The 24,258-nt window shown below is 40.7% G+C and overlaps 1 protein-coding gene across 2 annotated transcripts in view; it reads left to right on the forward strand.

The window, feature by feature from the left end:
- The window catches only part of LONP1 (lon peptidase 1, mitochondrial), a 33,087-nt gene that overhangs the window by 5,171 nt on the left and 3,658 nt on the right, over positions 1–24,258 (forward strand). Inside the window, exons 1-13 of one of the 2 annotated variants that reach the window (XM_044670791.1) lie at positions 99–310; positions 3,374–3,462; positions 4,259–4,378; positions 6,214–6,448; positions 8,007–8,068; positions 9,309–9,438; positions 10,716–10,799; positions 13,383–13,603; positions 18,773–18,911; positions 20,039–20,217; positions 22,301–22,388; positions 23,304–23,426; positions 23,541–23,657. In XM_044670791.1, coding sequence (XP_044526726.1) covers positions 206–310; positions 3,374–3,462; positions 4,259–4,378; positions 6,214–6,448; positions 8,007–8,068; positions 9,309–9,438; positions 10,716–10,799; positions 13,383–13,603; positions 18,773–18,911; positions 20,039–20,217; positions 22,301–22,388; positions 23,304–23,426; positions 23,541–23,657 — 1,692 coding nt within the window. In that variant the 5' untranslated portion in view covers positions 99–205. Of the gene's footprint in view, positions 1–98; positions 311–3,373; positions 3,463–4,258; positions 4,379–6,213; positions 6,449–8,006; positions 8,069–9,308; positions 9,439–10,715; positions 10,800–13,382; positions 13,604–18,772; positions 18,912–20,038; positions 20,218–22,300; positions 22,389–23,303; positions 23,427–23,540; positions 23,658–24,258 lie in introns of those variants that run through there. The other variant, XM_044670783.1, reaches the window with a different exon arrangement.

Here is a 24,258-nt window from a genome sequence, read left to right on the forward strand (position 1 = left end):
GCCAGCTTGGGCGCTGTGGGGTCGTGGGACAGACCCAGGGCCCGCGTCTCAGAGTGTGGGCGCGTGGCGGGGGCTCTGGGACGAGGCCGGCAACCGGGGCGGCGGCGCCTACAATACTGGCGGCGACGACAGCCCCGAGGGTGGCGCCGAGGACGGGACTGGGTCCAGCGGGCCCGCCGGGGGTGGGGGTGCGGAGGGCCCAGTCATGACCGCGCTCACGCCTATGATGATCCCGGAGGTCTTCCCGCATCTGCCACTCATCGCAGTCACCCGCAACCCTGTGTTTCCCCGCTTCATCAAGATTATCGAGGTGAGCTGCCCGCCGGCCACCCTGCCTTCCCGAGTCAGGCAGCCGTCTCAGAGCCTCATCTGCCCCTTTGGGATGAAAATGTGCCTTCTGCTTCCCCAGCATCGGCGTTAGAGGGAAAGCGTTTTTGATCTCGTTCTTTAGAAATGTGAGGTCAGGCTCTTGACCCTACACCCCTGTCTCTTCACCAAAAGCTCAGAAATCAGACTGTCAGAACTGGAAGGGACATCAGAGACCAACTAAGTTCAAATCCTGCCTCAGACACTTATATTTTTGTTCCCAAGCAAGTCATTTAATCTCCCTGGTTGCCTTAGTTTCCTTCACTGATAATATTTGTTAAGAGCCTTGCACCCCTTCTAGTGTTATTAAATGTTTGCCCATATTATCTGAGCCAATCCCTTTTAAAAATGGGGAAACTGATACCTAGAATAGGGAAGGAAAGTGACTTGCCCAAAGACATGATGGTTGCAAAATCAGACCTTCAGCCCAGGTGCCCAAACTAAATCCTGTATTCTTTCCTTTATCTTTCAACTGCCTTTAGTCTAGCCAAATCTTTTTGTGAGAAAATGAACCCAGACCAAGGGAAGACTTGTTCAAGGTCACACAGATCTGTTGAAGTCTTGACCAAGCAACAAGTTCCTTCACTTTCCACACCTTTTGTAAAAAGAAGCAAGTTGAGAGACTGTGCTTGCAAAAAAAAAAAAAAAAAAGTGGAAAGTTAGAAAATTCAGATTTTAGTCCTTGAGCTGTCCAGGGCTGGGACCTCTATCAAATTACTGTTCTTCCTCAGAGACTTGGTCAAATGAAGAGTTTCAGTCAAATGATCTCTAATGATCCTTTCAGCTCTAACTTTCTCTGTTGTAGGTAAGAAACCATCTTTTGCTCCTTGAGGAACTTAAGTTTAATGAGAATCTTTCCTGGGCAGTGCTATCCCCTATGGAGCTTAGGGTGAAAAGCATGCTTTCTCCAATTTTCTTCCGTCCCCATCAAATTTTGATGGATATGGTTAAAATAAACAGATCATCTTTGAAGGAAAGATATCACTTAAGGTCAATAAGCCTTTAGGGGAGGAGGGTTGAGGGAACTGGATAAAATGGAGAAAATTCTTATCAAGTAGCTAATTCTCACTCTTCCCCTTTACATGCATGCCTCCCTGTTATTCTAGCAATCTAATAAAGAATATTTTCCCCAAAAAATGTAAACCCCTGGATGGTCAATTTTGCACAGCTCCAACCTTGGAGGACTCTCTAGGGTTCCAGTTTTGATTCGTTTCTTAGGCAATTTGTTCTTTGGACTTCTCACAATACTTTCCTTTATTACTCCAAAACCTCCCTAACCTTGAGAATGTCTTTGGTCTTCTGGCTTAACCACTAGGCAGTCCTGTTAAACTTTGCTTCCTCCTCTGACCCTAGTTAAGCCATGTTGACCAGTAATCTCTGAAAGGTACTTGATCAAATTACAGCCTGGGAAGAGAAGCAAATATGAGCCCATCACAAATATCCTGAAAAGAAAGCTTACCTTTATTTTTATCACAAATATCTTGAAAAGAAAGCACTGGATTTGGGATCAGAAGGCATGAATTCAAATCCTGACTTTACCGCTTGGGTATATTGCTTAAAGTCTAATGGCTGCTTTCTTACCTGGCTAATGGGATTAATGGTTGTATTAAAGCCCCATTCTGTTGTGTGGCATGAGTTTGGGCTCTTTTAGCAAAAATGTAAGCTTTTGAAAGCTCAGTCTAGGGGCAGCTAGATGGCTTAATGGATAGAGAGCCAGGCCTGAAGATGGGAGGTACTGGATTCATATATGACCTTAGAATACTTACTAGCTGTGTGACCCAGGGCAAGTCACTTAATCCCCATTGCCTAGTCCTGTAAAGCTCTTCTGCCTTGGAACCAATATCCAAGCAGATTGGAAAGGCTTTTTTAAAAAAAGAAGAAAGTTCAATCTGCCTAAATGGAAAAGATTCAAGTTTGGGACTTGGTATTTACACAATCCAAGTTCTGAGAGGCTCCTCACCAAAGGAATTTTTTGAACTGTTTCAACTGAAAAAAGTGTTTACAAAATTATGGAAGGGTTGCAGTCTTCATAAATGGCAAGAGTCACATTCATTCACTCAATCTACATATATGGCTAAAGCGTATTCACACATGTAAAGTTGTAATTCCTTGATGTAGCACTTGTACTACCTACACCAAATAGAAGAATCATCACCAAGGATCCCCAGTTACACATGTAAAATTGTAGTTCCTTGAAGTAACAATACTTGTACTAACTATACTGAATAAAAAAGGCATCACTTCAGACCCCAGTTAGCCCAGCCTAGGAGAAAGAAGCAGGGGAGGAATTTAAGCAGAAAATTGTTGCTTTCCTATTTACTTACAAAGCTGAATTAATTTTCCATTTATTCAAGTCACTTAGTGAGTTTTTAGTTCAGCTTCTCTGTTCATGGCCCCTGACTTTAGAATTAGAGTGGTTTGTTTGCTTCCTTTCTTCCAGGATATTTGTCTGCTTGATTGTTCTTTGTCTTTGAGCAGATTTATAACTAAATCAGCTCTGTTAAATAACTACAACTTGAAATAAATTAAAGCATACATAAAAGTAGCTCTTTTCCCTTCCATGCTTTCTTTTCCTAAGAGAGCTCTAAGAAGTCATTAACGCATTTATGGAGGCTTTAACAAGTGTGAGCTAATCTGCTATGTGCAGCAATAATTAGAATATAGCTTGGGCAGATCTTAGAAAAAATTGAAATTGTCCCATTTATTCCATGTCTTGTTGATTTTCATACCCGAGAAAAGTTAGGGCTAGGCTTGTAACTTATTAAATTTTTTTCCCAGAAAAGCCATATTCCATGTTCTACCAAAAACCGTATTTCTCCTTTGAGTTTGCTTTTTAAAAGACAAAACATTTTTCTCCCCTTTTGAAACATTTCAAGGATGGTAGCTAAACTATTGGCACCATTGCACCTCTTCCTATCAATCCTCTTATGAATGGTAAGGATGCTATCAAAATGTGTAGCTAGAAAACCTGTCCCTGTATTTCACCTTGAGGTTATTGTCATGCTAGGTTAAAAATAAGAAGTTGGTTGAGCTGCTAAGAAGGAAAGTTCGCCTTGCCCAGCCATATGCCGGTGTCTTTCTAAAGAGAGATGACAAGTAAGTGGCATTTGATTTAATTCTTAATCACCCTAAAATGGAGAACTCTTCCTAGAATATTGTTATTTGGATTATCCCTGGTGTAAAAGACCTCCAAGGAATTGACCTGTAGGCAGGATACAGATGATAGTAAGACTTAAGAATTTAGTCCTAAAATACCATCATTCATATTTCTTCAGATTCTTAGTACTCAGTAACTTATGGCAATTCATTATCACCATGTTGGGGTGAGGAGAAGGGAACTATAGATAAATTTTTAAATGTTCAAAATAAAATACTTGGAGATTTTTTTTAATTGCATTTATAAGACTGGACTGCTATATAGTATAAGTAGAATACATTTGCATTTTCAAGGGGAAATGAGTTCAATTTATTAATTAGAAGATTTTAGTAGCATTATAAAGATGACATAACTTAATGGATTAAGCTATTTAAGCTGATTTGAAGTCAGGATTTTTTTGTCCCATCTCGGTCCTTTACCTTTTAGTTCCTATAGGATCAAAAATATCACCTTAGCATTTATGTCTTGGTGAGAGTTTGAAGGAGCCAGGACTTAGTTCATATGAGACATTGATCACGCTTCTTTTGAGAGGGGAAGTTCACCCAGCCACAACAGAACTAAAAAGGGTTTGTGACTAAATGTAATTATTAATCTCAATCTTTTCTTAGTATTCACTAGTGAGTAAATAAAATCCTTGTTTTGGTCATTCTGATTTGTTGATCCTCTCTCCTTGTCCAGTCTGGATAAGAGATTGAAGGCATTCCCTGAAACCATTTTTTTCCCTTCCCCTCCTAGCAATGAGTCTGATGTGATTGAGAACCTGAATGAAATTTACCACACAGGAACTTTTGTCCAGATTCATGAAATGCAGGACCTCGGGGACAAGTTGCGTATGATAGTCATGGGACACAGAAGGTACGTGGGTTAGGTATTGCTAGGTACTAGTAGACTCATACTAGGGAGATTGTGTAAGCAGGACTTGAGAATTGATATCAGATTGCCCATAGCCACTGAAATTTTACTATCCTTTCTGATATTGTCTATATGTATCTAATTCCTTTGATACAGAATCAAGAGGCAGAATGGGAAGGGTAGGAATTAGTCAAATTTCTTGCTTTTCTTCCTAAGCCTGTACTTCTGCCTCTCTCTCTCTAACACCACTTAATCTCCCTTGTTTGTAACCTTGAGGGTATCTCTTTAATTCTTTCTTCCGTACCTAAACAATCAGTTAACTAAGTCCCAAGTCTCAGCTCTGGGTATTTTCTCTGCCTGTCCCTTCTGACTAATCTGTTCTTTCTCTTCCTCTCCTTCCTCTTGGATTCCTTGGCTTCTTTCAGGTCCTAACCACAATTTCACCTTCAAGAAGTCTTCCAAACCCTCTTAATTCTAGTGTCTTCCCTCTGTTAATTATTTCCTATTTATCCAGTTATGTAGCTTTGTTTGTACATCTGTGTACTTGTTGTATCCCTCAGATTGTGAGGTCTTTGAGGACAAGGATTCTCTTTTGCATCTCATTGTATTCTCAGTGCTTAGCACAGTGCCTAGTACATAGGTAAGCACTTCATAAGTGTTTATTGACTGACTTAATTCTGTCTCTACAATATCATGCTTGTCCCCTTTTCTTTTCCCACTTCCTCTACAATAGACTAGACCCATAAGCCAAAAATATTTCCATAGCCTCCACTGTCCCAATTAAATGTCCTATGATCCACTGTCAGAATAATCTTTCTTTTACTTAAACCTGGTCTTGTAATGCCTTTGCTTAAAAATCTTGAGTAGCTCAAGACCTAAAAGAAAAGTTTATGCATCTTTGAATGGCATTCAGGACCTTTCACAACATGATCCAACTCTGTCGTTCTAGCCTTATCTTGTAGAACTCCTTAAATGTAATTTATGCTTTAACTAAATTGAATTCCTCTATGAAGTCTTCTCTGACTCTTCTTCTCCCTCAGAATTCAGATATTTGTTTTGAGACACTGACAAGCACTTTTATAATATTGTTTTGTTTATTGTACCTCTACCTCTGCTGGTGATTTATATCCCTACTGGACTATGAGCTCCTTAAAAACAGAAACTATCTTACCTTAACTTTACATTTCCCTTTGCTTTTAGAACCTTTCTGCATATATACTAACTGCTTAACAAATAATGTTTTTTTATTATTATCTGTTGATAAGTGCTCACAAATTAGTGATCCTGTACCCAATTTATCAGGGCCTTCCATGTGAAAGATACTGTGCTTCGTAGCATGAAAATAAAGATAATTGAAAGAATCTTAGTCCTTGTGGAGCTGAGGTTAGCAAATATTAAGGTGGTATAACCATGCTTAGCTAATAAGGAAATTTTGGAATGACCTCATTACTCACACATTTCAAATGAGTTTTAGTTCCCAGGGACTGGGCGACCTTAGGCAACAAAGAAAGGCATAGAAGAGAATGGGTTTGCCTCATCTCCTATGCCTCTCTCTATATCTTGTTTCCTCTAATACTTTGTACATTTTTTGTTGTGCAGCCAGTTTTGTAGCATTTGTATTTTTGGAAATCTGACATCCTAGTGTGGGCACTGTAACCATAATTTGGTTCAATGTAACTTCTGCATGTGATGGAGTAAGATACAGAAAAGACAACAGAGAATTCTTAACCATTATTATCCTGAGAGGGGAGAAATGGGAGCCTGCTTTGGTACAAGTGTGATTGGATTGACTTAGATGTTGAACTTAACTCTTATCTCTGTTGTCTACTTCTTTACAGGATTCATATAAACAAACAACTAGAGGTGGAGCCTGAGGAACTGGAACTAGAAAATAAACAGAAACCAAGGAGAAAATTCAAGCGAGCCAAGAAGGAAGCAGAGGAGGAACAAGGTGCCAAGGACCAAGCAGTAGAGCTAGTGATAGAATCTCCCACCAGTTCTCCAGATGAAATACTCATGGTAGAAGTGGAAAATGTAGTCCACGAGGAATTCCAAGTCACTGAGGAAGTGAAAGTAAGTCCAGGAGCCCCTCTCTCCAACAGCCTTCCCATGCCTTTGTGTCCCAGGGATTCTCACACATGGCATCAGAGTAAGCTTGGCTGTATTGCTGTTCATGTGTAATACCTGCCATAATGCCTAGAACTTCATTAGGCCTTCTGAGCCTTTTCCTTAGTGTTGGAAAGGCAAGGCATGTCCATCATACTCTTTTGGCTTCAAATTAGAATGGAAAAAACAGCATTTCAGCTTGTCCCTGGGTCATTGCCTCTAGCCCAGGCCTCTTTGGCTTCCTTATTTTCTGTTAAAGCCAGCTTCTTTCTCTTATGAAAAGACTGGTGGCATTGAAGGAGTGTTAGGTCAGATCTGAGGTTCATGAATGCTTTTTCTTCATCCCTTGTCCATCAAAGCATGAGTAACAGGAACTATCCACCCAGTCATGTAGGCAGGATTTTTTCCATCTGGGAGAGCAATGTCTTTCAATTATGCAAGCATTTTTAAGCTTCTTCTAAGTACAAATGCTATTCTAGAACCTGGAGTATACAGGGGTGAAACAGTCACCAGCTTTGTGGAGGTAAGAGTCTAACAAGGTTGCATTTTATACACATGCACACAATAAAAAATAGAAAATAAGTATGAAAGAGTATATTTGTTTGAGTTAGGATTGAGGCTGGCTAATATCTGATGAGGGGGGTGTTGGGGAGAAGAATAGCATATCAGAACAGACCAGAGCATACTTAATTTGTGTTGTCAGCCTCCAAGTTGCTTGCATCCTGAAGAAAGAGAGAAAAACCTTATCTGAGAACTTACCAAGCTTCTCACATCTCTGTCATGTGATTCTTTAGAGCTTCATGTGATGCCCTGAAGAAAAAAATTATCATTAATTAGAAGTAGAGGAGGAAAGAGTACCACATTCAGATTTCCATCTCTGACTTATTGTGTAACATCAGGCAAGTTCCTTCCCTCTTGAGACCAAAGTTATTTCAGTAAAATCAAGGCACACAAGTAGTTCCTCCAGGTCTAATTTTTTTTTCAACCTTTACCTTCCATCTTAGAATCAATACTGTGTATTGGTTCTAAGGCAGAAGAACAGTAAGGACTAGGCAATGGGAGTTAAGTGACTTAATCAGGGTCACACAGCTAGGAAGTGTCTGAGACCAGATTTGAACCTAGGATCTCTGTCTCTAGGCTTGGCTCTCAATCCAAGAGAACTGCCCCCTCTCCAGTTCTAATATTAAGTGGATTAAATTACATTGATGCTATGATTAAAGATGGTGATTTTTTAAAAAACTCTTGAAATACAGTTTAGAAACACATGAAGGTCTTCTAGCAAGCAGACATTTGCTTATGCATTTTAATATATTGTATCTTTTTACTGGTTAAAAAAATTCAGGAAATCTGCCTCTTGTTCTGAGTCAAGTGGTGGCCATTAGGCCTAACCAGTGGGGCATTGGGTATAGTGTGGAAATGGACATTTGGAAGTAGATCACTACTTTCAGAGTTAGGAAATAACTCTCTCCACTGGGAGAATAAGATAGCTTCCAAACTCTGACCTAGGGAATCTTTCCTTTGATAGGCCCTTACTGCAGAAATTGTGAAGACTATTCGGGATATCATTGCTTTGAATCCCCTGTATAGGTATGTTACCCAGACCCTTTCTCTATTCCATTTTTCTTAACTGTCCCTTCTCAGTGTTACAAACCTCTTTATCACTTATAAACCTTACCAGAGAGCCTGTACAAGTCTTATTATTTGGGTTGGGATTTCATTTCCAGGACATGTGACTTTACTGGGGATCTGACTTTCTGAAAGATGACTGAGTTCTTTTCTAGTGAAAACCTTCATAATATGAAAGACCAAGTTGCTAAGAAGTAGTTCTGCCTGAAGGACTAGGCCTATGATGACTACTAAGTCTTGTCCTTATCTCTCTTATAAGGCAGTCCATACTAGTGTGGGATTACTCTACTAAAGTCTTCTGTATCTTATTGGCAAGGGAATAACCCTAGTTTCTCAAAGGCTGTGTCAGTAGAGTACTGCAGATCCTGCCAGGCTGAACAATCTAGCTGAACAGGCTGAGTTGACTAGGTTCAGTGATGAACTGTGTCTGGCATTTGAGGACTAGAAATTGAAAACTCATTGCCGGAGGGTGGCCTACCAGGTAATGATTTTTATTTGGCCAAAAGTAGTTAATGGAAGACTTTTTACTAAGGACAGAAGAAACTGAGGTCTGAAATGGAAGTAGTTGCCAGCCTGTAATTAGAACTTCAAAATATATTGGTGCTAAGAAATGGAGGATTAATAGTTTGTCTTCACTGAAAAAGACCGAGTGTCAAAGTAGCATAGTTCAGGATATGTCAATATGGAGTTACTTTTACAATACTTTACAGTTGTTTCATCACTTTTCTTTTCTGCCTGACTAGATGCCCAAGAATTAATAAATAGATCAGGCAGGAATAGGGCAAACGACATTGGAAGTTGTTCCACCCCCACTAGTTTTATTCAAGGGAAATTGGCTAAATTGAAGGTAAGACCAATCTTAAATGAGAAAATACGGTGCTGTGTGAGAGCAGACGGTGGTTCTCATGGACCAACCTTGTATTTGAGCTTCTACGGTTATCTTCCATTACTCTGTATTTAACATGTATGTTCTGATTTGTTTGCATTTTCTCCCCTGTTAGAAAGTAAGCTCCATGACTTCATATAACAGGGACTGCTTTTTCTTTTTCTTTGTTTTCCCCTGCTTAGCATAGTACCTGGCACATAGTAGGCATTTAATAAAGTGCTTATTGATTGATTAATATTGGGGCAGCCTCAAATACAGAATGTCACTTGCTGCTGGTACAGGCATTTGGATCTAAAATCTACTTCTTGCTTTCAGAGAGTCTGTGCTTCAGATGATGCAGGCTGGACAGAGAGTTGTGGACAATCCTATCTATCTGAGTGACATGGGGGCAGCACTGACAGGGGCTGAGTCTCATGAGCTACAGGATGTCCTGGAAGAAACGAATGTGAGTTTGGTCCCTGAAAAATCTCTTTGCTTATACCCATTTACCCTATTATAGGGCATAATATCTTTCCTGAAGCAAATAAGATTCATTTCCTCATTGTAGATATGAAGAACCCCCTGTAAGGTATATTTTTATATGTGTGATATTTGTGGTTCAGTCCAATATAAGCAACAGATTTAAGTAATGAGAGTGACTACTTTGGGGTGTGGTGGGGGATGAATGCAAAATACTAAAACCTTACCTTCTAGGAGATCATGGTCTTCTAGGGGAAATAAAACTCACATATATAGCATCTAGAGAATCAGACAGGCAGTTTACTAGGACACAGTTTAAAATCTGTGTTGTATCAAACTTAAGATTATTGTTTTACATGAAGCAAAATTCGCCTTGGGAATGTCACTAACCAGTGGTCATTCACCCCCACAGCAGAGACTCTGATGAAATTGCAGAGCTTTGGGCTATTTGGAGTAGGATGGCATTCAGTTTCGTGTTTGTCCACAGCTGGTGACTCATTGAGGCATCAAACTCCCAGATCTTTTCTGTAGTTGGCAGTGCCTTTCCATATCCTATATATTTTGGAACCCAAGGGTAAAGGCTTTGTATTCGTCCCTATTACATTAAAAAGAAATTTAAATCCTGTCCCTCTGATGTTTAACTATTCTTTTATGTTGCAGGCCAAGAAATAGGTGGGAATTGAGAAAGGGTCAGTTTAGACTTGATGTAGAAAAAGAGCCTTAACACAATTAGAGCAAGTCAGAAGTAGCATGGGCTGCCTCAGGATAGTATTGGGGCACCTCTCACTAGAGATATTTAAGCCTAGTGAATCATCTGTTGGAGATAGGCTGTAGAGGAGCCAAAATGTTCTCCATGGCGTGGTAGGGATACTCTATGCTAGGGAGCTAGCATACTGTACTTAATGAGTGAACCTGGGAACCATGTGGCAATTTTAGTTTTCCTAGAATAGGGAATGTTTAATCTTCTCTCTCTGCTTTACTTGCTACACATAAGTATTTTTTGTTTGTCTGTTTTTTTAAACCTTTACCTTTCATCTTAGAAGCAATACTCTGTATTGGTTCCAAAGCAGAAGAGTGATAAGGGGTAGGCCATGGGGGTTAAGTGACTTGCCCCGGGTCACACAGCTAGGAAGTGTCTTGAGTCCAGATTTGGACCTAGGACTTCCTGTCTCTAAACCTGGCTCTCAATCCACTGAGCCACCTAGCTGCCTCCTACACATGAGTTTTTGAAGATTGATTTGACTTTTTGTTACTTCTTAACAGATTCCCAAGCGACTTTATAAGGCCCTCTCTCTTCTCAAGAAGGAATTTGAACTGAGCAAATTGCAGCAGCGTCTGGGTCGGGAGGTAAATCATTTCTTTAAAAACTATCCTTGGAACATAATTTTGGAAGGTGGCAGAGGGACTTCAGCAAATAAAGTTCAGTTCTCGATTGACCCTCTTTGGAGCAGTTTAAGATGAAATTTTTTTATAAATTCTGAAAAGTAATTCATTTTTCTAAGCACTTTTTAATTGTGCCAAATACTTTCTTTATAACATGCCTAAGAATATAGTACAAAAAATAATATATAAATATATTATATAAACTATATATGTGTATGTGTGTTGTGTGTGTGTATTTCTATTTTATAGATAGGGAAATTGAGGCTCCATATTTGCCCAATCAGATATATGGTAAATAGAATAGCTGAAAGGCAAGCCTGATTCTTCTGATTCCAAGGCCATATTCTTTTCGCCTCAGTTAATTAAGAGTAAGCGACCAGTCACCTGAACAGAGGTATAGTGAATGACTGCTGTGTAAAGCACTATGTGAGGTGGTGGAGGTGATTCAGAGATTAAATGAGACAACTTCTGTGAGATGTTTGAGGGGTGGGGGTGGGAATAGATACAGAGAAATTAAGAGACATTTTTAAGTACCTACTGCATGGACCAACTGCTAGGTTCTGGGGATGCAAAAAGATAAAGAAGTTTGCCCTCAAGAAGCTTATTTTCTATACAGATAAGTGTACATGATATTTACAAAGTAAATACAAGATCAAGAAAGTTCTTATGTAGGAGGTGGCACTTGAACTGAGTTTTGAAAGAAGCTGTGGATTCTAAAAAGCAGAAGTATAGAGGGAATACAATCCAGGTATGGGTAGGAAATGATATATTGAGAAGAGCAAAAAAGACTAGGTAATTTGGCTAAAATGCAGTGTATTTGAAGGAAGAGACAAGAAGCTCGGAAAGGGAGGTTGAAGCTGAGTTGTGAAGCACTTAAACTCAACAGGTAATTTATATTTGGTCCTAGAAAGAGGAGGGAGCCCCTGTTGGTCAGAGTGGTAACATGTAAGACCTGTGCCTTGGGAACGTCCCTTTGGCAGCTTGGAAGAATGTCTGGAGAGAGGGAGTTCCTACTCCTAAGTATGGCATCCAAGCAAATGAGTATGTGAGGAGAGGGGCAAGACTGACTTTAATGGAGTTTGAGAAGTTTCCTTGAGTGTGACAAGTGAATGTTGCTAGCCTCTAGTTGGGAATTTTTTAAATAAACTTACACAAAAAAGCCCAACATCTAACTTCTCTGAAGGCCACTCAGCCTCTCTGACCTTCAAATAAGGCAGCAGACAAAGTCTGGAGGAAATCTCAAGGAGAAAGTTTGAAAAGCTGGACTTTGCAGAGAAAGATCCTAAAAATCAGAGTGAATGGGTTTGTGACAGCAAAGGGTTGGTCTGGCTGCAGCTCTTCTTCTCAAAGTTTCCAAGGCTCAAACAGCAAGCAAGAGGGAAAAGAGAAGTCCAGTTTTCTCTAGGTCTTTCAGACTGCTCTTTTATTTTTTAAACCTTTACCTTCTGTCTTAGAATTGATACTATCAGTTCCAAGGCAGGAGAGAGGTAAGGGTAAGGCAATTGGGATTAAACTAACTTGTCCAGGGTCACACAGCTAAGAAGTGTCTTGAGGTCATATTTGAACCCAGGTCTACTTGACTCCAGGCCTAATTCTTTATCCTTTGAGCCACCTAGATGCCCTCTCAGACCTCCTCTTTAGCACATATCTTCCCCACATCTCATAACCTTCTGGTAGCCATTTCTCTTCCTCTCTTCTTGGTTTAGCCATCTTTTCCCCAAACTTAGGTACTGGGACCAGAAATACAAAGATTAAAAAAGGGTTACTTTTCAGATTGGCACCTTGAGAAAGGGATGAGTAAAACCTATACCTTTCCTTAGACATTTCTGCCCTATCAGAATAAGTTGGAGTTGAGCTGCTGTGGCCAAATTTCTGGTAATAAGCTCTTCAAGCTAGGCTGGGCTTTGTTTGATGAGAGCCACACCATCCTTCACCAGACTGGTGCTTTATAACCTGTAGGACTTGCCACGTGGCCTTCAAGAATTCAAAAGACTTTTCAGAGACAGTGGGTAAGAAGGAAATGAGAACAGGAGGAAAATGTTATATAGGATTGCTTTTAGAGTTGTCATAGCACCAGTTGAAATTGAAAACTCTCAGAGCCTAGGCCACATCAGTGATGTGAACATGTCCCAGGTGTCTGTTTCATACCTGTATCTGGTAGCCCTAAGGTAAGCCATAGCGGTGAAAATGGCTTCAAAAGGTGCTGGCCAGTGATACTCTCTTTTCTGACAATAGATTGGGAAAATAATGATCTAGAATGTGAGAAGCTTTGGTTTTTCTAAAGAGATCATAAAAACTGGATAAGCCTAACACTCTTCTCTCAGATTTCTTATGGAGCTTTGAACATAAGTTAGTCCTTTGCAGGGTTTGATAATCTTTCAGAGGGATGCACCTGGAAATAGTGACTATGAGCCAATTTCTGAAATGTGTGTATTGTGTTAACTCTGAAAGGAGAAGTTCATAATGGCTTCATATGACCTACATGTCCTATATGAGTCTTATGCCCACCTCGCATGTCACATGGTACTCAACTGTTGCCTGTTCTAGGTAGAAGAGAAAATCAAGCAAACCCACCGCAAGTACCTTCTGCAAGAGCAGCTAAAAATTATCAAGAAAGAGCTGGGCCTGGAAAAAGAAGACAAAGATGCCATTGAGGAGAAATTCCGAGAACGTTTAAAGGAACTTGTCGTTCCCAAACATGTCATGGATGTGATTGATGAAGAGCTGAGCAAATTGGGCTTGTTGGATAATCATTCCTCAGAGTTCAAGTTAGTAGCTGACAACCGAAGGTCTGATAATTTCAAGAGGGTGGGGAGACTGTTGATTTATAACTGGTCTCTGGAGCCTAGGAGGAAATGAACTTGCCATATTGATAGTACCCTGGATAAAGAGAATAAATGTAGTGTAGGAAAAAAAGTGGTCTGGAATTGACCTAGTCTTTATAGCAATTTATACATGTGGCAGCAGCAGCATCTAGTGAATTTCTCCTGACTCTTGAAAGTCATTTTGGCCTCTTCTAGGTGTATTTTAACTTGGAATGGCTAGATTGCTAATAGGTGAGTCTAAAACATGGAACAATTCCAGAGCTTAGAAATACTTCAGTATCCCAGGACAAAAGTCCTGGTGTCCATAGAACCTTCCTCGTGGCCAGAAGTGCTAATCCCAAACCCAAATCCTGGTAATAAGGAAGTAATTCTAACACCTGGACCTGAGATTGCTCTGTGTGTGTGTCTGTTTGTGTGCCTGAGATTGGTGTGTGTGTGTGTGTGTGTGTGTGTGTGTGTGTGTCTGTTTGTGTGTCTGTGTGTGTTCGTTCGTTCATTCATCCCTGGGTGTGTGTGTGTGTCTGTGTCCACAAGTGCTTATCCCAAACCCTGGGGTGGGGTGTGGGGGGTGCGCGTGTGTGCGCGCACTCACATTTGTTCATTCATTCATCCATCCATCCCTGTGTGTGTGTGTCTGTGTCCACAAGTGCTAATCCCAAACCCTGGTAATACGGAAGTAATTCTAACATCTAGACCTTAGATTGCTGGTGGGTGGGTGTATTTTTAAGCCTTTACCTTCTGTAAAACCAATACTACATATTGGTTCCAAGGCAGAAGAGTGGTAAGGACTACGCAAGGCTGCAGCTCTTCTTCTCAAAGCTTCCAAGATCCAAACAGCAAGCAAGAGGGAAAAAAGAAGTCTAGTTTTCTCTAGGTCTTTCAGACTGCTCTTTTATTTTTTAAACCTTTACCTTCTGTCTTAGAATTGATACTATCAGTTCCAAGGCAGGAGAGAGGTAAGGGTAAGGCAATTAGGATTAAACTGACTTGCCCAGGGTCACACAGCTGGGAACTGTCTGAGGCCAGATTTGAACCTAGGACCTCCCATCTCTAAGCCTGGCTCAGTCCACTGAGCTACCCAGCTTCCCCCTGAGACTTATATTTATATGTCTTTTGTCCACTGCCCTCGGGAGACAACAGAGAAGTCAGGTATCTCCTATGTGATTTCAAGGCATTACAGTACGCATCATGCCTGAATGTTAATCACATTGATTGCTACTTTGTCAGAAATCCAACTAATCAAAGCCCTAGGATGTCTGCTGATCTATTAGAAATTTTTGAGAACTCTCTGTAAGTGTCCCAGGGCTATAGGGACTGAACAGTAACCAATGAGGATAGTGATATATCTCCTTCCCTCTCAAAAAATGATTTTAATTTTCAAGAACTCCATTGCAGGTGGTGATTATCTTCATTAATTTGTTGAGTTCTAGGGGGATTGCAAAGATAGACACAGTCCTTCTCTACATGTTGCTTATTAACTAGATGGTCTTCATGCCTGTCCTAGTGAGGTGGGTTTCTCTTTGTGTTAGGCTTAGATCTCCTTTGGGAGCTCCCTTCAGATAGCTCATACAAGAAGTAAACTTTGAATGAATTAACTACTGCTGATCTAGGCACAAACATATATAATCCTTTGTGGGGTTATTGAACAGGGGAGCTCACCTGGAATCTAGATCAGGGCCTGACAGCCCAAGGAATCAAAAAGATTGTGAATTTTAGTGGCACATGTGTCCAGAAATTGTATTGGGCTACCTCTGTTGTAGTAAACCCTCTGTCGTGGAGGTGGTCAAGGAGAGAACATGTTTCTCTTCCATATTGCAACTTTCCCTATCACAGTTTTTATATATTTTGAGTCATGTAAGAAATTCAGTGGGAATTTTGGAGTTTTGTAGAAGCTATAGATGACATATGAAGGCCAGAAGAAGTTTAGAAACTCAAAAAATGCTTAAAATATAATATCACCATATTTTATCTTTTAATACTATAAATTTTTTTCTTGCTGTAAATGCTTCATAAAAGGGGGGGGGCTCAGATTTATTATCTGGTATGAAGGGAGGGGCAAACAATTTTATACAGATTTTCCAGCTCAAGGATGCTCTGTACCCATAGCCCCCAGGATGTGGAAGTAATACCTGTAGGTGTGATTTATACATAATTGAAATAGGTACCCTCCAAGGCAGAGATTCTTAACCATTTTTGTGCCATAGGCCTTTTGGACAATCTGGCAAAACTTTTGGACCCCTTCTGAGAATAATGTTTTAAAATGCAAAGACTTAACAGAGGAAACCAATGTGTCAAAAATACAGTTATCAAAATGTTTTTAAAAACAAATTCATGTACTCTGGGTTAAGAATCCCTGCTCTAGTAGAGATATTTGAACAGCTTAGGTTTTGCATATAGCTGTCCTGAGCCTTCCGGTCCCTTTTCCTTGTCTTATGCTCCTTGACCCTTTTCAAAAAACTCATAGAATGAGAATGACAGATGAGTGATATCTTGACTTTGAGGAAGGTGGTCTAAAATTGACATGGATGTTAGTTCTCAGGAGGTAAAATGTGTGTTACCAGCTCTCTTGAGGCTCTCAGAGAAACTGGGCATGAGTGACCTGTTCCTGGCTCCTTTTCCGCTCCTGGGTGTAGAGAACCTTAGGCTGGTGTATTTCAGGGCTTGACACCACCTTGGAGAAGTTGCCAACCCCAGCTCCTTTCCCCTAAATTACACTGACCATTTCTTTTCTAATTGCTTTCAGCTTTCTCAGAGATTATTTGCTTCTCCTCCTCCCTTTCCTTCCCTCTTTTCTCCTCCCTTCCCCCCACCCCACTTTTTCCCTCTTTTGAGACAACCATACTAGGCCAGCAGATAGCTGCTTCCTTTTTTGTCAATTTTAAGGTCCTTTCTTGAGCCTCTTCTCCCCCGAAAATATTTTCTTTAGCAACATCCCATAAGCTTATATGGGCCTTTCAAATCACTGCCTTGCTTCCTAGCTAATAAAGAGAGGGGAGAAGATGTTATAGATATAAAGGAGAAGATGAACACATGGTACAGGACTGAGAAAGTACAGGGTGTTTTCAGGGAAAAGAAAGCCCCATTTTTCAGCAGGATTTGGGGAGTATAGTACAGAGGAGGCTGGAATGAGAGGACATAGCTGCTTATTTCTGAAAGGCATTTAATATCCAGAAAAGAGGTTGGCCTTTACTTCCTAAGAAATAAAGAGCTGCTGATAGTTAGGCAGCTCAGTGGATAGAGAGCCAAGCCTGGAGTTTGAAGGATCTGCCTTCAAATTTGACCTTAGACACTTATTAACTGTGTGACCCTGAGTAAGTCATTTAACCTCAACCCTTGCCATCTCTTCTACCTAGGAAGCAATACTTAGTTGTATCAATTCTAAGAGAAGATAAGGATTTTAAAAAAAAGAAGTAAAGAGCCATTGAAATGTTTTTAATTTGGAAATGACATGACCAGAACTCTACTTAGGAGAATGCATCTGAAAGGTGTGTAATTAGGTGCTCTTCTGGCATTAGTTAATATAAAGGCTAAATTGCTTCAAGGGGAGAGTTAAGGTGAGTAGACCAGTTAAAGACCCTTTTCTGGTCCCAGCTCCTCCCCTATGCTCTGGTAGTAGGAACAGAAGGAATAAAAAGGCACAGATTAGAGAGATGTTATAGATTGATTTGGAAGAACTTTATAACCATGAGAGTTAAGGGAAAAGAAATTCATTTCAATTCCATAAGCATTTGTTAAGTGCTTTCTATATTCCAGGGCATTGTCCCAGAGATACCAAGATGAAAAAATACAACCATCTCCTTTCCTTAAGAAGCTTAACATTTTACTCTGGGGAAACACATATAAGTAATTTCTGGGGTCTGAGGGACACTGATTACTGTAGGAACAAATAAGGATGAGATTTGTGTAGCTCTTATGCTGCCTCTTAAAAAGAACTGGGGATGTCATGTAGCTGGGAGACAGTATTTTATACAGGAAATGTCAAGTAGACCAAATGTATCTGAAACATGATGGACATGAGGGAGAGAATAATGCAAAATCAAGTTTGAAGACAGGTTGGAACCTGACAGTAAAGTGATTTAAATGCCAGATACAAGGGTGTATTTTCATCCTAAGGGCAATAGGGAGTCATTGAAACTTCTTGAGCGAGGGATTTGCATTTTTCTAATTGTTAGAAAGTTTTTCCATACATCAAGGCCAAATGAAACTCCTGACCATTTCTTACAAGCAGAATGCCCCAGACAGCCTCATTCAAGAACCTAGCCCAGGTACGATCCCTGTTGCCACCTCAAGACATCCCATCCTTACCCATGAGAAAGTCATAATTAGTCTCTTCCATTCCTGTCTTAGCAGTGAGCAAACATGTTGCCATGTGCCAGTACTGGAGATGTAAAGAAATTGAAAATTCCCCTGCCTCACATCACTTATTACATGTATATATGTGTATGAGATTTGGGATTTAGGCTTTAAAAGATCACTATAGCAAAAATGAGTAATATGGAAATAGGTATCAAGTTTCTGTACAACCCAGTGGAATTGCTTGTCAGCTCTGGAAGAGGGGAAGGAAAAAAATGAATCATGAAAACATGTCAAAATATAAAAAATAAAATAAAAGAACTTAGCTTCTTTTAAAGAAAAAGAAAAATCTCCTGTCCTCCAAGGGCCTACATGTTATCAAGAAAAACAACATGTGCACATAATGACACACAAAGCAAATATAAGATAATTTTCTGCTTGGAGTTGGGGTGAGATAAGGGCAGGAATGGATCAGAAAAGGCCTCTTATAGGAGGTAGCACTTAAGCTGAATTTTTGAGGAAACGGGTTTTCGTAGGCAAAGATATGGAGAGAGGGCATTCCAGGTGTGAGGCTCAGTGTGCATAGGAATGGAGATACAGCAAGACTCCCCAGTCTGGTTGAACCACAGAATGTGGTTTAGACCAGTGGTCTCAAATTGAGAATCTCTGCATGCTATATATTGATTTTTAATTAATCTAGTTAGGGCACCAACAGAAAGTATTGGTAATGGCCACACACACCCTCCCAGGGAGTATTTAGTGTTTGAAGCCTCTGGTTTAGACGCTTCATTTAAGTTGCTGGTTTTATGTATTTTTCAGCGTCACCCGAAATTACTTAGACTGGCTGACTTCTATACCCTGGGGAAAGTATAGCAATGAGAATCTGGATCTGGCTCGAGCCAAGGAAGTCCTGGAGGAAGATCATTATGGCATGGAGGATGTCAAGAAGCGCATTTTGGTAAGCCCCTCTTTTTGGCACTTTGCAGCCTCCTACTATATAACAGAGGTCCAAACCCTAGCTGTAGAACCTTGATTTCCCTTTTTGACAGGGTTACTAAACTCAGGAGACATTTATAGATTTAGTACAACCAGGTTTCAGTAAAGTATTTGATGTAGTCTCATATTTATCCTGGATGAGATGATAGAACATTTAAGTGGATATACAGCTGGTTGAGTAATTAGATCCAAAGACTTGTTTCATTATCATTGGGTTGGAGGGAGGCCACCAGCAGAGGGTCTGAGACATTATTACCAGGGATTTGAATGACAAGATTGCTGACCTGCTTATTATATTTGACAAGAATCCAGGAGGTTTAACTCATGTGTTGTTTGGGTGGAATCTCACAAGGTGGAAATTAGTAGAGCTAAATGTAAACTATACTGTATTCATTTTAAAATATTTTCCCATGGTTACATGATTCATATTTACTCCCTCCCCTCTTCATCTATACTGCATTTATATCAGGTTCACAAGTATAGGATTGGGGAGGATGTAGTGAGATAAGAGATCCCTTACAAAAAAAATCTGGAGGTTTCAGTGGGTTGTAGGTTCATTTGGAGTCACTGATACTACTGGTTGCATTAGTATCAGAATAATGTCTATATTGAGGGTGGTGAGAGTCAAACTATCTTCTGCTGTGGTCAGATCAATACAGTCCATCAACCAATAAGGGGAAGGAAAGGGAATGAGTATTTATATATCTTCTTTAGGTGTCGGGCACTATGCTAAACTCTCTTTACAAATATGTCATTTCCTGTCATTCTATCTAAAACAAGCATTTATTAAGTACCTGCCCAGCACCAAATAATATGCTAAATGCTAGGAATATAAAATAGAATATAAAGTTGCATAAGATATAATTAAATGCTAGTTTGTATGCTAACAGTACTAAAGTTTCAAGGAGTGAGTATCGTGGAAAATATCCTGGAGGAAGAGTGAGACTCAAGCAATCAGAGTTACATATGACCCTAAGTAAAGTTCCCAAACTCTTCTACTATAACTTCAGTCTTGGAAGATAAGGTACTGGTTGTAGTGTGTACAGATTGGGGTATTCCTCACCCATAATACTTCCTTCCTGTGTTCAGGAATTTATTGCTGTGAGCCAACTCCGAGGATCAACACAAGGGAAGATCCTTTGTTTCTATGGCCCTCCAGGAGTGGGCAAGACGAGCATTGCTCGCTCCATTGCAAGAGCTTTGAATAGAGAATATTTTCGGTTCAGCGTTGGAGGCATGACTGACGTGGCAGAAATCAAGGGACACAGGTACATAAGTCCATTTGGGCCCAAGTCCTGTGAGAGCACTGAGAGAGAGAAGACAATGCTCTCTTTGGACTTTTCCAACTCTCCAAGGCTTGCTTATGAGCTTTAGAACTAGAAGGAGCCTCAGAAGTATCATCTTTCTTGTCTGACATTGGTTTGATAGATGAGGAAGCTGAGGCTCAAAAAGCCAAAGTCTGTCCAAGGCTTGTCTCCTCGTGGACTGGGGAAATAGGAGCTCAGCTATTTGTTCCTCCCTCACCTGCCTTGGTGACCTCAGTACAACAGTAGATGACATCACCATTCCCATGCAGTCCTCCTTCCCCAACCCCAGTTGTTGAAGTCAAGACAAAGTTGGTTTGTTGAGAGGCCATCTTGTGTGCCTAGTTAAGTGTTGTGGAGGTAGGAAAGGCAGTGTGATACAATGGGAAGAACAAAGATGATGGGGTCAGAACATCGTCCGGTGCCCATCATGCTGTACCTTAAGGAAGACTTGAAAATAACATTTCAAGTTCCATCTCTTTCTAACCCTATGATCCTAATGTTAATCTGCCCTTAAGGAACTAGTAGTCTTGTTGAGAGAAAGCATAGTTAGTGGAATTTGTGGTGCTGAACTTTGACTTTGGTGAGGACTTTGCTGGCATTCCTGAGCCAGGCACTGGAACGAAGTCTTATCTGTTTACCTGAGGAATTCATATCAGTAAAATGAGAGCCCTGAATTAGATGAATTGTTAACTTGGGGTCTGTGAACTTTTAAAAAATTTATGATGATTTATTTCAGTATAATTGATTTCTTTTGTAATCTATGCATTTAAAAACAGTACTCTGAGAATCCACAGGCTTCAGGCTGCTGAAAGAGTATTGGGATGCCTTGACACAAAGAAGACTAAGAACCACTAAATTTCAGCTCTGGCATTCTTCTGCTCCAAAAGGAGAAGTGAATGAAAGGGGAGTTGAAAGAGTAGAGGAAGAAGAATACATTATGGAGATCAGGCTTATCCTGACTTGTCTTGATTTATGATAAAAGAACCAAGGCCTTTGGTTTGATAAGATGACCTTATGAGAGGATGTGGGGAAATAACTCTGATGAAATTATCCAGTTGATTCATGAAATGACTGAGGCAAAGTCCTTGAAAAAACTGAACTTTGAGAACCACAACCTAGAGAATGAAATAAATTCCACTTCTTAACTTTTCCTTGAGATTGGCAGTTTAACTTTGTGCAGTTGTTGCCCATCTGGGATTGGGGGTGGATACAATTCTGAATTTGGCAGTGCATGGATTAGAGGTTTGTTGAGTAGTGGAAGGGATCTTTGATTCAGAAAATCTGCATTTTTGTCCACTGTTAGCCTAATGACCTTGGGCAGATTACTTCCCCTTTGAAGCCTTGTTTTTCTCTATGAGAGATAACAGTGTCCTGCTCTTGGAGAGTTCTTTGGAGGAAAATAAGATATTGTATGTTAAAGGTACATGTACATAAAAGATATGGTTTAGATCCTTTTGCTTTTGGGTGAAGATTTGATTAAATTTTGTAGGAACTACCAACCAAAAATCTCAAGTCCTCTCATGGAAAACCCGGGGATAGACACACTGTATTTTAAAAGATTTCATTATTATTGTGGCCATCAGCTCTCTCATTTTGGAGAACCTCATGTTAAAGTCTTTCATATTTACCAAGCACTTGCTTATGAATTGGGAAATGCAAAAATCTCCAGTTTACAGAAGGGAAGAAACTAAGGGACAAGAAAGCTAAGGGAGTGGTCCCCATATACTAATTTGGGCATCAGGATTTGAACTTGGGGCTCCTGACTCCACTGTTCTTTATGCTACCCTCAGACTGGCTCTCCAAGACCTTATCTGCAGGCACAGTCATTACTCTTCTAGACCCATACAAGCTAAAAAGTTAACTGGATAATATTGGAAATATTTGTTTTAACCTATTTTGTATATTAAATGGTCCTTTACAGTCTTTAAAAGAGAGAAAGATTAGGGTGACTCTTTTACCATTTCCCTGGGGTTCCCCAGAAATTCATATCATTTCAGCAAATGCTTGTTTAAATTGTAACCCTGCTGTGGTTTCTCTTCCCTAGGAGGACATACGTTGGGGCCATGCCAGGGAAGATCATCCAGTGTCTGAAAAAGACCAAGACGGAAAACCCCCTGATTCTAATTGATGAGGTCGTGTGTCTGCCCCACTCGGAAAGCATATGTTTTAGCCCATCTGGGAAACCTGCTCAGAATACTCGTGTTGGGCCTTTGAAAACAGCCAGGTGCCCAGGGGATGCATTTTCCACTAAGTTCAGCTTAGTAACTCCCACCACCAGTACCTTTTGGCCAGATTCTGAGTCCCTGTTGTCCATTACTAATAGAATTCTGTGACACTTTCTAAGGACTGTGGAACAGGAAACACTTCCCTCCCTCTATTTCCTAATGGCTCATCTATGCAGGTCAGGTAGTCTTTCCTTCAGCACTACCTGTGATAGGGAACTTAGTACCCAGTTAGCCTTTGGGGTAGAGGTCATGTGCCAGGCAGTAACAAGGGCTATAATTTAGATTCTAAAGTTTGCTTTAGAAACCTCTAGCTTAAAATGAGCCTAAAGTCTGGCTCCTTAGCTAGGCTGGTCTAGTTATGGACAGAGAAGTTTTCCCACTGTTCCTGCCGTACAAAGGAACAGGGGTTGAGATATGGCAATAGAGAAGAGTGTTCCTCAGGGTCAGGCTAGCTGGGGACCACCCTTGGCTGAGAGGCTACCTATCCCTAGCATCTACATTCTAAAGCAGAAATGGCACTGATGACCCACAGGTCTCTGAGCTGGTTGGAGTGGGCTGCCCTGCCACAGTTGGAGTGAAGCCAGGTGGTTTAGAGGGGATGAGGTAGGCAAGCAATGGGAATATAGGGTGGATGGGGTCTAGGTTCCAGCAGTTAACCTTGGTCACCATGGGCAAGTCACATAAGCTGGCTGAACCTCAGAGCCCTCATCTCTCCTGAGGAGTTTGGGCTAGATACTTTGATTATTTTCGATTCTGAATCTAAGGGTCTACCTCCCAGATGTGGAGAAAGAGTACTAATTAGATCTTCATAATGTGCTGCAGGTGGATAAGATTGGACGGGGCTACCAGGGAGACCCCTCTTCTGCATTACTTGAACTTCTAGATCCAGAGCAAAATTCCAACTTCCTGGACCACTACCTGGATGTCCCAGTGGATCTATCCAAGGTAATTTCTTTCCCTTAACACCATGGGCCTCAGGCCAGCAAGTCCTGACATGCCCATGGCTATGCCTAGCTTAGTGGAGGATACCATTTGCATCGTGGATCTGGCTTTTTTCAGGTTCTATTCATCTGCACAGCCAATGTTACAGAAACCATCCCTGAGCCCCTGAGAGATAGAATGGAGATGATCAACGTCTCTGGCTATGTGGCCCAGGAGAAACTCGCCATTGCAGAGGTGAGAGACATTCTGAGCCTTTGTTCTTCTTATTTACTGCCCTACCCAATGTGGAAACCATAGTCTTTCCCTTAGGATTTGGGAGTGGGTGGTCCCAAGACTCTGGGGTCTCCAAAACTGGAACTCCTAAGTATACCACCTCCTACCAGACTACTGCTGCCTAGCCCAGAGTGGGGAAATGCATGAGGCCACTCTATCCACTGCTTCTTGGGGTCCTCTTCCTCATCTAGAGGCCTGCCACTTTGTATCCTATTATACACCTACTGTATCTTGCAGAGTATTACAGATAGTTATTTGTCTTAGAACTACCAAGTAGGATAAGCTGTTTCACAAGGTCGTGAGTTTGATGTAGGGTTGAGATTGAGGTCTTGTCCAAAGAATTAATAACAGATTATCTCCATGGTGAGGGAGCAAACTTTACTGAGAGAGGAAGGAAAGCAATGAAATGCTTTGGTGATGAGAAGGCCAGGTGGTAGAAAGGCCCTGAGAGGTTTTCAGGAATACTTTTTATTTTAATTAGTTACTAAGGAAGGGGTCATTTGTTTGGGCAGTTGTTGCCCTTTTTCACCAGGAACTGATGTCACTTTACCCATAGTTCACT

Source organism: Gracilinanus agilis, chromosome 1 (genome assembly GCF_016433145.1).
Source record: "Gracilinanus agilis isolate LMUSP501 chromosome 1, AgileGrace, whole genome shotgun sequence".
Classification (NCBI taxonomy): Eukaryota; Metazoa; Chordata; class Mammalia; order Didelphimorphia; family Didelphidae; genus Gracilinanus; species Gracilinanus agilis.